Source organism: Lygodium microphyllum, chromosome 30 (genome assembly GCF_053477565.2).
Source record: "Lygodium microphyllum isolate KBCC chromosome 30, Lygodium_microphyllum_v1.1.10, whole genome shotgun sequence".
Lineage (NCBI taxonomy): Eukaryota > Viridiplantae > Streptophyta > Polypodiopsida > Schizaeales > Lygodiaceae > Lygodium > Lygodium microphyllum.
In genome coordinates this window covers 33409050-33423679 of record NC_141164.1, presented here as the reverse complement: position 1 = coordinate 33423679, position 14630 = coordinate 33409050, and the positions used below count along the sequence as shown (strand labels likewise).

General features: G+C 39.5%; 1 protein-coding gene across 5 annotated transcripts in view; it reads left to right on the top strand.

The window, feature by feature from the left end:
• LAF3 (Amidohydrolase family) overlaps positions 1-14630 on the top strand; it is a 171404-nt gene that overhangs the window by 99622 nt on the left and 57152 nt on the right. For all 5 annotated transcript variants that reach the window (XM_087672309.1, XM_087672307.1, XM_087672310.1 and 2 more), the window contains 2 exons: positions 475-570; positions 676-774. In XM_087672309.1, coding sequence (XP_087528435.1) covers positions 475-570; positions 676-774 — 195 coding nt within the window. The remainder of the gene's footprint in view (positions 1-474; positions 571-675; positions 775-14630) is intronic.

Genomic DNA, 14630 nt, shown 5'->3' with positions numbered 1-14630 from the left:
CAGAGTAACTAACAAGTTAAAACTCTACCTGTTTTTTTGTTTTTCTCATTTGTTTATTACCCAAAAGGTTTCATCCCAAGAGACCAAGGCACTGGACAAAGGGTGTTAGAACAAATTACTTTGAGTCGTATGGCTATGCTGATTTGTCTTGGGTAAGGAAGGAATGTGTGGTGGGGTTTTGTGTTGGTGGCTGAGGTATTTGTTGGTGGTTAAGGATAGGGGGAGAGGGAGGGACTTGATTAGGATATTGGCATGTGTGATCTTCCTTGCCTACTTTCAGGCATTTGTTTATTGCAGCTGTGTAAATATGAAGTACATAGTATAGCTGTATAAAAACCATGAGTAGTATTTAGATAGGACATTCTGTTATGAAATGTTTGGCAAGGGTTGTGAGGGAGGTAATTTTTGGACTTGGTTAGCAATTGTCATCCGTGAAGGTTGCTGCTAGATTGATGGATTATTTGTTTTTTACAGCCATATGAAAATGATCCCACTAACTATGGGCTGGAAGTATCTTCTCCGGATTCTATATTGGAGCATTCGGTAGAGGCTGATAAAAGGAAACTTCAAGTATAATATACATGGATTTCTCACCAATATTTTCAATCTTTCTGTATTACTGAAGTGCTTGGCTTCTAGTAACTTTTGACATACATCTCCCTTGATTTCATGTAGGTTGCTATTCATGCTATTGGGGATGCTGCGAATGATAAGGTCTTGAATACCTTCCAAAATCTCATTGTCATGAATGGAGAACGACCAAGAAGATTACGAGTATTACACTAACCTGTACCATTTCAAGACAGCCTTTCTTTAAATTGTTTTGTGCACACATTTATGGGACCTTGGGCATGTGCATGTGTGTGCACACGTCTTTTTGTTTTTTTGTAAATGTAAGTCATGGCTATGGTTCAACCAACTATGTATGCACATGCATGGGCTTGTTCATGTTCAGTGTCAAGTTTCGGTCACTCGTCCTTCCAGGTGGTAATCTGTGTCTTTTTCTTGAAAAAGGGCTTTCATGTGGGCTGAGATTCAGAAATATGTTTGGCTGTATAATGCCTTTGTTTTTGGAGATTTCAGTAATGCCCTGATGTCCTCTCTGATAACATATCTGAGCACTCCCATATGCTAGCTTTGGAAAGACATAAATGGGCTGAAATAGTTGCTCTGCTGAATGCATGTGAATTTTGCTCAACCAGGCTTTAATTTTTCATCATAATACTGGTAATCACATTTGTACACGCTGGATCAGATTGTTGGTATTTGCTTCATGTAAACAAATATATCGCTTGTGGCTGTAAAATACGGGTTAATTGTGCTGACTTACTATCTTATCGTGCTCCTTTATTCTTTTTCCTCTTCTTTGTCATGAAAATGGATGAGGCACCATTAATGTCATAGATGCCTTTTGTTAATAGATAATGGCTACATTGAGATGCTTCATGTAAACAAATATATCGCTTGTGGCTGTAAAATACGGGTTAATTGTGCTGACTTACTATCTTATCGTGCTCCTTTATTCTTTTTCCTCTTCTTTGTCATGAAAATGGATGAGGCACCATTAATGTCATAGATGCCTTTTGTTAATAGATAATGGCTACATTGAGATGCTTCATGTAAACAAATATATCGCTTGTGGCTGTAAAATACGGGTTAATTGTGCTGACTTACTATCTTATCGTGCTCCTTTATTCTTTTTCCTCTTCTTTGTCATGAAAATGGATGAGGCATCATTAATGTCATAGATGCCTTTTGTTAATAGATAATGGCTACATTGAGCATAATGCTTTTCATGCTATGTTTCAAGAAGTAGTGATTCCATTCTATTGGAGGTGGACATTGCTTGTTCTCATTCAGTGGTATGAAAATGCTCACTCCGGGCCAGCCTTCTTATTGTGCCCCTTGTGACCTCTTCTGGTCAATGTGGACCTCTTGTTATGGCGACAACACTAGTTTTCTAAGCAAATATTTGTTTTCCTGTCACTCCTTTGTCAGCCCTACTTTGAAATTGGAGGCTTGTATCTCTTTTGCATCCCCCATCAACAATGCACAACTGGCCCCTGAGGCAACTATAACTATATCTGGGGATTTGCCAACCAAGTCCCATTCAAATGGAATGCTAGACCTCCTTTCAGTCATAACTAAAATGAGGGAAATATTGTTGCTATGGATGCATTTGGATTCTTGTCGTCAACTTGCCAGATTCAAGCAGTCCCCACTCACACACTAGTGATGAACATTTTTGCCTGGTTCCCCTTGGAGAAAGGGTTCCTATTTTGCAACTTGGTATCTTTTTCGGAGACATACTCTTTGGCTTATAGAATTGTTGGAGATTGACAACCTCTGACTGAAACCGTGTAGGCAACTCTTGCAGATGGTGAACTTGAGTTTCTTCAAGGAAAGAAGATTATTAGAATCTAGTAGGATGATTCTCAGTGGATGTAGGAGGTCCTCAAAACAAGCCAGAAGGAGCTTTGTACTACAGTCTATTATAGCTTTTTCTAACAGTTGGACATAGGGAAGGAGAACACTAGCCTTGGAAATGGAGTGGAAATTGCCCTTTTTCCTCAGTCTTAACAAGTATTTTCTCTCTCTTGGATATAGGTAGTGTCTTGGGACGAGTAGTTAAAGAGAGTGATAGCATGTGGATGTTGTAGAGAAGGGAGTTTCTTTCTACCTTTTGATGAGGGTGACAATACCTTCATGCATGTCCCTTTGTCCATATTCTTTCCTTTTATTCATGAAGGGGAGATTGATGCAAGCTGCAGCCTTTTCAGTAGTTAGGCTTTTTCGATTAAGTTCTTGCTATTGCAGCCCAAGCAGTTGTGATGGATTTCTATGGAATTGGAGGTGAAGTTTCTATATTGGAAATCCTAGTCCTAGCCTTTTCATGTTCGCTTTAAAGTGGCATAGTCCATTATGCTTCCTACACACACATATTTTTCATTGCTTTTGCCTTGGATTGCCTCTAGCTTGAGGGCTCTTATTGGGCACATTTGCTTCATGCTATGGAAAAAGGACACTTTACATGCAGGTATCTCATGGATCTCTTGGAGCCATGCTTGCACTCGTAAAAGTATGGGTAGTGGGGCTATTTTGGACATGCACACCCACATGGTTGCTCTTTAGTGGTCTCTCTTTTGTGCAATGTGCATTGATCGACACCTCTGGGTCTTTGTTGCCCAGTTCTTTTTGAAAGAGCGGGTCATGGTTCATAATAACATGACCATTTGCGGTTCATGGTGGCAAGTTCTTAATACAAACTTCTTTTTTTTAATCCTTTTTCTTCTTGGTCACTGAACTCATTTGCTCGTGGAAGTTGGTCCTTCAAAAGGCCGAGTGGCACGTTGTAGAGGATCATTTGGCTGCTAACTCTTTTTAGATGGAATTCTAGTAGTGTCCAAGTTGATATTGTGGGATAGGAAATAAGAGGCTTGCCCTAAATTTTATTGCATGGCACGACTAGGCTTATCTTTGTTTCTAATGCCACTCTAGTGACTCGGCTGGGGTTGATGTCTTTTCACACCACGAGGAGGCTTTTTTGCATCCCTTGAGGTTATAGGGATTTGTGAGACCACATTTTGATGACATTGCAGCCTAGAGAGCGATTCCCTGCCCTCGTTCTTGATCGACCCTAGTAGGATTGGGACTTTGGAGATTGTTGACTCTAGCTAGGAAAGGCTTTGGCTAATCAAGATTATTATCTTATGATTAAGGACCACCATTGGCTGGTCACTAAGGCCAATACTATTGGAGTGTTCACAAATCTCGGCATTGGTGGAAAATGACTATCATGGAGAGTTGGTTCAATAAGACACAGTACAAAAGTTAGGTCTTCCTTTGGGGTGTCATGGTTGGTGGGGTGCCTCTTGCCGCATCACTTGCAAAACGCTGCATCTCAAATGGTGCTTGTTTCTTTTGCATCACCATTGCATAAACGTCTTGTGATTGTTTTTTTTCATGCTCTTTGGCATGGAAAATCCGAACCTTGTAATTTGCTATTTGGCAAGATATGGTCAGCACGCCGTTGCACCCCTTTGATTGGGTCTATCCTCGGCCCAAATACCCTTCTTCGGCACAACCACATATGAAGATTGTGTTTCTATTCCTTTGTTTTTAGGGTTGTTGGCATAATTGGACAACTTGGAATGCTCTTGTTTTTGATTCAACATTTGGGGTCCAAACTCACCTTGTCAAGTTGGAAGGTCTTCTACATTGGCATCTTGATCTTATTCAGCACATTGATCTCCTTTCTAGGGAGGAGTCGGTCCCTTGGCATATGACAATCTATGTTGCTTCTTTGCAGTGACTTTTGTACTCTTTTAGTTATTTGATCTTTTGTAAAGCAAGTTTATGCACTATGATCTAGAGCCGTCCTGCATCTTGTAATCATATAATCTTGTACTTTTCTCATATTTAATACAAATAACTATTGTGAGAGAGAGAGAGAGAGAGAGAGAGAGAGAGAGAGAGAGAGAGAGAGAGAGGGAGGGAGGGAGGGAGGGAGGGAGGGAGGGAGGGAGGGAGAGAGAGAGAGGCTTGGATTCTTTTAAAAAGATAGATTCTTAATGTGCAAAAGTGTCAAGGCAATATGAGATTTACCATGCTTCACTTACTAGGTAGCATTTGCATGCTGCGGAGGACATGCTAGCCTTGGTTTGTTTGCCATTGCTTGATTCTCTTTAGGATGTTTTTAGGTCTTATTATCCACAAAGCTGAGCGAAGAAATTCAAGGCTTTCAGTTGCAGTCTTATTAATAAGCTAAGCTCTGGGATCTGATGGTTTGCTAGACAATTCTTGTCAGACTTATAAAAATTTTTCAAGTTTTGCATGCACCCCCTATGCGGAAGAATGTGATGAGGTTGCAAAATGTAGATGGTCACATGATCATGGACCCTTGATCTATTGTTTGTGTTGGGATTGTTTTGCAAATCTTTTAGGTTTGCAGCAAGCATGTTCTCCTTAGGTTGCTCAAGCTTGTGCAACCTTTTGCACCTTGGTCAGACACTAGGCTCCCTAGGACATGCAAGAATTTGTGGATGTTGATATCCGAGGGTGAAGCTATGGATGTCTTGTTGCATTTTCCTTATGATAAAAGCCTTGGTTGGAATGGTATTACAAATGAATTCTTTGAAGCCTACACCTCTCTTTTAGCAAAATCTCTCATGCCCATGTGCTAGTTAGGTTTAGGTTTTGGGCACCATGTCTTTATTGTGCAAAGAAGGGGTGATTAGGTCAATTCTTGAAGTTTCCTTCTCCCCTTCCAAACTTATACAATGGAGATCGATTCCATTAATGAGGACTATGTATAAGATCTTTACGAAGGTGTTGGCAAATCACTCTACATAAACACCTAACTGGTAGTGTGCATTCATACCAATATTGGTTTATTAAGGGTAGAAACATTCTCTATAATATCTTGAATGCGTAGATGGCTATAGATTATGCATGACACACATAAGAGGAGGTTGTTCTAGCGCAATTGGATTTGGAGAAGGCATTCAATTTCTTAGAATGGTCTTTTCTTGCAGATCTCATGCAAGCCATGGGCTTTATGCCTCATATGTCCAGGGTAATCTACACCATCAATATGGGTGCTACTTCTCGTGTTATGCTAAATAGTCGAGTCACTGAGCCCTTTTCCCTTGTGTGCTCGGGTCGATAGGGCTGTTCCCTGAGCCCTCTCTTTTTTCGCTCACTACTCACCCCATTCTTTCAACGTTATCGTATCTTGTTGATACAGGTTAGCTAGCTGATTTATCTCTCCCTTGGCAATAACAACATTTTGATTGTCAAGGGTTGATTGATGATACGTTTATGGTTCTTTAAGCGATGCCTCTAATCTTCGCAAAGCTTTTGACATTTGGGAATTGTTTGGATGTTAGGTCTCTGTATCAATCTTGCCAAATCCTCCCTTATTGCTTGAACTGGCTAGAATTTGCTTAAATTGGGGTGGCAAGGTATTGTTGTTTAGTAGGGAGACATTGTTAGACATCTTGGTTATCCCTTGGGTGTTGATGTGTAGCCAAGACTCTTGTTGAAATGGATATCACAAAAATTGGAAACCAAGATTCTTAATTGGAAATCTCAAGTTTGGCCATTTCATGTGTCCTTGAAAGTGGTGCAGATAATTATGGTTCCCATGCCCACTTACTTTTTGCCATTGTTGCCTTGAACTAATGTTGCCTTGCAGGATCTCACCTAGCACTCCCGTTTCATGCTGTGGAAGATAGTTTCTGTGCATGCTAGCATATCATGGATATCTTGAACGCATGTTTGCACCTTGAAATGAATGGGCGGTGGGGCTGTTTTGGATTTTGAGACCCATATGGCAGCCCTTTGTTGGTCTCTTTTGCAGGCGATGCTAGCAACCTTGAACTATTATTGCTTGCACTTGTCTTGAGGTTCCGGGCCTTAGGCATGGTAATACGAAGATTCAAGGTTTGTGGTGGCATGTGCTTAATGTTGAGGTTCCATTCTCTGCACCTTCTTCAGTTCTTCTCAACTATTTGGTGTGCCTATGGAAAATGGTGATTTACAAAGTCTAATTGCATCCAACAGAGGATAGATTGATTGCCAATTCGTTGCAGATGGAAATTCTAGTGGTGTCTTGCCTGCTTTCTTAGGAGGAGAAATCGAAAGACAGACCTAAGTTTAGTTGTATAGCTCGTCTTGGTTATATTTTATTATATCATAGACAAAATAGAGAAGAAAACAAAAGTTAGGGCAGGGTCATTGAAGCATATTTGCGAAGGGTTTCTGAAATGGGAGAAATGAAATGGGTTTCATATGAGTTTCCTACAACATTAGAAAGGAGTTTCATTCAAGATGGAAGAAAACTATAATGAAACTTTATACGTGTAGAGTATGACTCATATGCTGTAATTTATCATAATTCATTATTCTATACAATACAAATGAAGATTTAACATAGCATCAACATATATATGCATCATGGTCCATTGTCCATGACAATATTAGCTTTAATCATAGAAGAAGCCATCAATATATACATGCATTATAGGCAACATCACATTTTTACAAACAATGTCAATGTCCATGTCAGTGTGTCAAATGAATTTGTGACAAATACTGATTATGAAAGTTCAAATGCATTTTTTAGGGTAGGGCTTTTTTCGAAATTTAAAATGGGTGTTTCATAGGTCTCTAAAATGTTTGGGTATGAAACGAGTCTCTTGGTAACTTTGCATTGAAGAGACTGCCCAATGCCAAGAAACTAAGTCATTTGTGACCAAGATATCAACATTCTATATACAATCAAGCTGTCATTGGAGAAATCCCTTAAGCTTCACAACATGATGTTGAATGTTTGAGGTGCCTTAAAAAATGAAGGCATTGCGAGTGACCCAAATGTGCTAGCAACCCCAAAATCTGGAAGAGTTAAAGACAATCTTCATATGAGGTTGCACCGACATGATGTTTAGCTTTACCAAATATCCTATTAAGAGGACACATTCTAGTCCCCATCACAACATGCGAAATGTTTGAGAGGGGGGCCCAAATCTTCCGAGAAAAAGGGTAGGGGATAAATCTGTGATGGAAAGACTCGACCATAGTGGTATAGAAGAATCAATCTCATTAGAAATTCCCTTGAGGTGAAGAGCTGACGCAAGGGGAAGGCCCCCCACAAACATTTTCCAAATAAAAATGATACATTTGAATGGCGTCTTGTTGACCCATCGCTCCCTTATTGTCAATTTCCACCAAGCTTTAGATTTGTGCAATCTTTAAAGTGCATTTGTTTTGATGGTCAACCATGTGTAATCTTGGATCATGAAATGATAAATCTGAGTAAGTGAAGAAGATTGAGGGTCGAACGCCTTGCAAGATCCCAGTCCTACCAAGGATAATTAGAATCTAGGATAGGAAACGGTTGCCGGGCATGTAAAAGATTGGAAACTTTGCCCCAAAGATCATCGTAGCCACCAAGCACGTGAAAGATCCGTGATAGTGTGAAAGGATATCATTGTGCCTCACAACAAGAGATTGGCATTAGTCACTAAGGTCAATCCAAGATGAGCCATGCAATTGGACATAGGTTTCCCTTTCGATTTACCCTCCTAAAAAAGAAGATGAGACAGTACTAGAATTTCCATTTGCAATGAATTGGCCGTCTGTTTGTCCTTTGTCGGATGCCATTGAGCCTTAGAAAGCACCATTTTCCATGAGCACACCAAATGATTAAGAAGAACCAAGGCAAATGTAGAAAAGTAAACCTTAGCATTGAACACATGCCACCATGAACCCTTAATCTTTTTATTAAGATGGCACGGAAGGAAAGCACGGGCAATAAAAGTCCAGGGTTGTTGACCAATGCATAGCACCTGAAATAGGGACCAATGAAGGGCTGTCATATGAGTCTCCACATCCCAAACAACCCTACCTCCCATGGATTTCGGGGTGCAAACATGTCTCGAGGATATCCAAGATATACCTGCTTGCACAGAATCTTACTTCCATAGCATGAAATGGAAGTGTCGATTGAGATCCATCGAGACAACATTGGTGCAAGGCAAGAGTGGCAAGATGTAGTTGAGCATGGGGAGCATAATAATTTGCAGCACTTTAAGACTTACATAGAATGGCCAAGCTTGAGATTTCCAATAAACAAACTTGGCTTCCAATTTTTGTGATATCAATTTCAGCGAAGGTCTTGGTTGCACATCAAGATCCAAGGAATAATCAAAGTGCCTTACAATGTCTCCTTGCTGAGCACGCACACCCTGTGACCTCGAAATCTGGTGAGTTTGAGCTCATGCAAGCAATAACGGAAGATTTGATAGCATTAATTTAGAGGCTTGATGCATGCCTAAATAATTCCTAAACACGTAATGCTTTTCGAAGATTAGAAGCATCTGCTTTTAGAACCATAAAAGAATCATTGACCAATGCTTGACTAGCAAAATGTTGCTGCAAAGGGAGAGAGAGACCAACTAGTTGTTTCATATTAACAAGGTGCGATAGCATTGAAAGAATGGGGTGAGTAGCAAGTGCAAAAAAGAGTGGGCTGAGAGGGCAGCCCTATTGAACTGAGTGCACAAGGGAAAAGCGCTCTATGACTCTTACCATTTAAGAAAACATGGGAAGTGACACCCATGCTGAAAGTGTAGATCAATCTAGACATATGAAGCCCAAAATCCATGACGTGCATGAGATATGTGAGAAAAGACCATTCCAAGAAGTCAAAGGCCTTTTCTAAATCCAAATGTGCCAAAACCACCCATGCTGCGTGTGTCACACTTAGTCTATGGCCATCTGTGCATTCAGGATATTATGAAGAATGTTTTTGCCCTTAATAAACCCATAATGGTGATGATGGACAAGATTAGGTGAGTGTTTATGGAGACAGTTTGCCAATACCTTCGCAAAGGTTCTTGGAAAAAAAGAACCTTCTCAACGATCTTATACATAGAGCCCATCAACAAGATTGGTCTCCACTACGTAAGTTTCAAAGCAGAGGGAACTTTAGAAATCAACTTAATCACCCCCTCTTTCCACGATAAAGGCATGTTGTTGGAAGCCCAAACCTGGTGGCAAAAGACAGCCAAAGGTTTTGCCAAAAGAGATGCATAGGTGCCAAAGAATTCATTGGTGATACCATCCTAGCGAGCGCTTTTATCATTAGGCAAGTGCAATAAGATCCTCACAGATATCAACGTCCAAGAAGTCTTGCATATCATGGGGAACGTAACCTCTGACCAAAGCTTAAAAAGGTGCACGGGCTTCAGCAACCCTAGAAGAACATACTTGCCTTGAACCCAAAAGATTTCTGAAATAGTCCTAGCACATACATACAATAGATCAGGGATTCATGCCCATGTAACCATCTGCATTTTCTAGTCTCATGACATTCTGCTGCATCAGGGATGCATGCAAGGCTCTAAAGGATTTATGAGTCTGACAAGAACTATCTCAAAGACCACGAATCTGATTCTTGAGCTTAGCTTGTAGTAAGACCACAGCTGAAAACCTTGAAGACCATAAATTTGATTCTTGAGCTTAGCTTGTTAGTAAGACCACAACTGAAAACCTTGAATAAGTTCACTTGGCCATGATGATAATGAGATCAGAACTTCATCATGCAGCAAATCAAGCAACAGTAGATGGACCAAGGCCATTATGTCTTCCGCAACATGCAAATGATGCTTAGTGAGTGAAGCATGATAAATCTCTTATTGTCATGACCCCTTTTGCACATTTGTAATCAATCTTTGAAAAGAGTCTAAACCATCTAGTTGGGTCATGAAGTCCTTGAAAACAACATGACTCAAAAAGAAAAGGTTGAATCTCAAAGGGCAGCCTATCCAAGAGAGTGGTAAAAGCGTCCACTGGTTGCGTAATCATGTCAAGCTGTCCAGGAACGTGATGAGATAAGACATATTGCTGCAAAATCCATATTTCTAAAATGTTTGGTAAAAAGGAGTCCTCATGCATGTCATAAATACAATCCAATGGAGACCGTGTGGCTTACTTAGTTGAGTGAAAGGTTAAATCCAAAGCTGATGGAGAAAGCCGAGACGAATGATATTGTTTAAGAACATCCATCACAAAAGCTTACCAAGGTTTGCTCTCAAGGAAATCCCTTAGAGAGTGCCTTGAAGTAGATTGGGGCATGCCAACATATCTATTATAATTGCTCATAAGTAAACTGAGCCCAGGGTCAAAGAATCCTAAAAATGGTGTTAGGATTGTTCGAGAAAACGACCATAAACCCCAACCTAAAGGTAAGGGGAGAACATCTAACAAGTAAGAGCAAGCTTTCCATAGCTAGGTTCTCTTTTCTTGCAAGGTTTTTTCATGACTTAGCTAGGACTAGGAATAATCTGCTTCTCGGATTTCTCTTATTTTAAGATGTGTGGTTAAGTAGTTTGGTTTAGGGAAATGGTTTTGCAGCAGCTAGAAGAAGTATTGAACTTGGAATAATTGGGTTTATTGAAACTAGCCTTCCTTCTATGGTGGGTGGTAATTTCCTCATTACAACCTAGTTACAATAGCAATATTTATTACAAAATTGAGAAATATAAATTAACTTACAATCTTGGACAATGGACACCCTGTTGGCCCCAAAATTGATGCCTCTTTCAGTATTTTTTAAAACTTAATTGAAGAAGAAGTTGATGTACAATGGAATTTTCCCAATCCCTTTTGGTATTCCAACTCCCCTTGCTATCCCAAATGATAAGAAAGTCTTGAATCTGATTTGCCCCTTGATTCGGGTAGTCAATTGGCCTTTACCTGCTTTGATGGAGATGGAAAATGTCCCGAATTCATTGATTTGCTGGTTCCTCCACGTGAATTTGAATGAAAATAGCTTCAGCCCCGTTGAATCTAAGTCTTGGATCTTGCAATTTTTGCCACGCTTCTCAAAGCTACTACTAAATCCTAATTTCTACTGCAGATTAGGGTTTATAGTAGAGAAATCTGAAATTTCTCAGTCTTTGGTGATCTCAATGCTGTAATCTTCGGAGCAAGGCTGTAGAAAGGCTGGGAGATGAGAGAGAATGCTTAAGAGAGAGAAAATTCAAGCTTTCTTCGTTAAAAATTGAAGAAAATAAGTTATTTAGTACTGTTGTCCTATCTCAACAGCCTATAGATGTTTTCACCTGTTGTTGATTGGTCTTCTCTTGGCCCTAGCTTCCTCAAAAGGTTCTCTAATGACTCTAGACCAAACCAACAGTATCTCCTCCCTCTCTCTTGTAGGCTAAATGCACTAAAAAATGCTTCTCCGTACGTTTTTCAGTCTTGCATGGGTATTTTTGACAAGTGGCAATCTTCCCAATGGTTTTTCCAGCATTATCCATTATTAAAGATTAATTTTCAGTCTTTAAATATAAAAAATTAATCTAATATTTTTTAAGTGTCCAAAAGAATAATTTGACAGACCAATAATTAAATTGGCTAGGTAACTTCCATTCCCGAGTGTCTGTGTGTCATCTTTGACCATCAGATTGGTGTTAGGTACCATTAGATACCACTTCTATGGTGTCAACTGACATTTATGGCCAAATGAATAACCTAGGCCAATAATTGGCACTAGATACCATCAAGTATTTGTGTGGCATAATTTATAGCAACTTTTGTCTTTGACATCCCGCGACTTCCTAGGGTCGCGGGCTCGTAAATTTACTCTAATCCCAGTTATACCTCGCATGTGCAACATCGATGTCCTCATGATAGCCCTCCCCCTCAAAATCCTTGCAATCGTCCTTGATTGCACTGCTAGATGCATCAAAAGAAAAATAGTGGGCTGGAATTTCCACAAGGTATCATAGTTAATACAACATTGCCCATTGCTTCTCAACCATTCCATATGCCCAATATATGCTGAAAATTACTAGTCAATCATAACATAACATAAGACTCATAAAGAATCTTAAAAACATTGCCAGATTATCATGTGGCATATCTATTTCTCATGAGCTCAACTCATTTAGCAAAATCAAATCATAGCATAGCATAACCAAGCATAAACTATGGCTAAAACATCAATGGCATCATAACATATACTGTTGTCTATGGAACTAGATGTAAACCATTGAAAACTAAGTATAATTTGATCATAATTTGATCACTTGCTGATCTGAGAACTGATCACAAACTACTGCAAATGTGACCTAAAGTGATCACAAACTCATTGTAAACATTGACCAGCTATCAATGCAAAAACTGATTCCAAAAGTGACCATAAATGGTTCTCAAGCTGATAAAAAATTGAATTGAAACTGATCATAGTTTTTGTCTCAAAATTGAGGCAAAATTCATATCAAATTGATCATAAACTGACGCAAAAGTATAGTTCTAGTGCTTGGGTGAAACTCATACTCATTTGCATACATCTCACAGTGACTAGTACTCTAAGTAGTGACCTCATGGCAAACATACTGTCAGCACACTATCTTGGATGCATGCTGAATACATCTGAGATCCACCACATATGAGAGCTATCCATAACTGGAGGAGTGGAAGTGCTACTTCCCCCTTGATCATTAGGCAATACTACAGACCCTTGCTTTACTGAACCTAATGGAGCTTGAACTAAAGTTGGCTCTAATTGAAAGGCATCTAGGTAAAGTTGCAACAACTAAGAATGGTGTGCCAAGTTATGCGCTTTGATCCATTTGGCATCCATTGATGAATGATTCTAAAATTTCATCAAGTATCTACTGGACATTTTATCTTTGACATTTCTTTCCTTATGTGCTGAAATCTGCTCGCGTACCGAAATCTCATGTAACTCCTCAACCTTAGGCTGAATTTCAGCAAACAAATCCTCTGGCACATCACCATGAAAAGGCCTCAACAAGTTGACATGAAAGGCATTGTGTATTTGCCAATGTGGAGGTAATTTTAGCGAATATGCTAGATCATTGATCTTCTCCAACACCTTGAAGGGCCCATAGTATCTCATATTCAACTTCAGATACAATCTTTCTCTTTCTTTTATCTTTTTAGCCTTGCGTTTTCAAAACGCAGCAATATATAATTGCCCTCTGGAAACTGCAAAGTACGTCTATGATGATCAACTGCCTTCATTTGCTTTTCCTGTGATCTCTGAAGTGCATACTTTATCTTTGCATGGGATGCATCCAAGTTTTCCACATAACGATCAGCCTCAAAGATCTTATCCTTAGTTTGCAGAATAGGTGGTACCTTCTTGTCACTCTCAATCACCTCAAATGGAGCTTTGCCCATGGAACTATGCACTGTGTTGTAGTAAGCAAACTCAACGAAGGGAAAATATTGCTTCCATTGTGTCTTCTGGTCTGAAACATAGCACCTTAAAAGATCTAACATTGTGGAATTTTCTTTCTTAGACTGACCATTTGTCTTGGGATGGAAGGATGATAAGAATTTCAGTGTGGTACCCATATTCTCAAATAACCCCTTCTTAAATAAATTGGTCATCTTGAGTCTTGATCACTAATGATCGATTGTGGCATACCGTGATACTTAAAGATATATTGCAAAAACAATCCTGCCATATAATCAGCCTTTGTTTTCTTCCTCACCATTGGAATAAAATGGGCTTGTTTGCTAAACCTGCAAATGATAGTTTATATCCCATCATTCTATGTAGGTGTCCTAGGAAGCTAAAAAATAAAGTCCATTGCAATGCTTTGCCAAGGCCTCTTTGGAATAGGTAAGGGCTGCAACAAACCCCGCATCTTTTGCCTATCATGCTTTACCTTTTAACCTATAAATCATGTCTTGATAAACTGTTTAACATCATGCCTTAAAGTTTGCCAATAAAAGAAATGCTCCACTGCCTTGACCGTAACATCAATACCTTTGTTTCTTAGATATGCAGGAGCATGACTTTCAATGATGACTTTGAGCCTTAATTGCTTTGTGACGCACTGTCGTCCATGTATAATCAGAAATCCATCTCTTAGTACTAAGTGTTCATGCCCTTGGCCATTGTAAAGTTGATCATAAACATTAGCAAAGGCTGAATCAATAACATATTGCTCTTTCATGGTATCCAACTCAATGTGATAAACTATGCCGATGGCTGAAATTTGTGGCTTACGTGATAGTGCATCAGCCACAACATTCTTTTTACCATCAATCTTAAGGTGAAACATAGAGAGAAAATTTTCCCATCT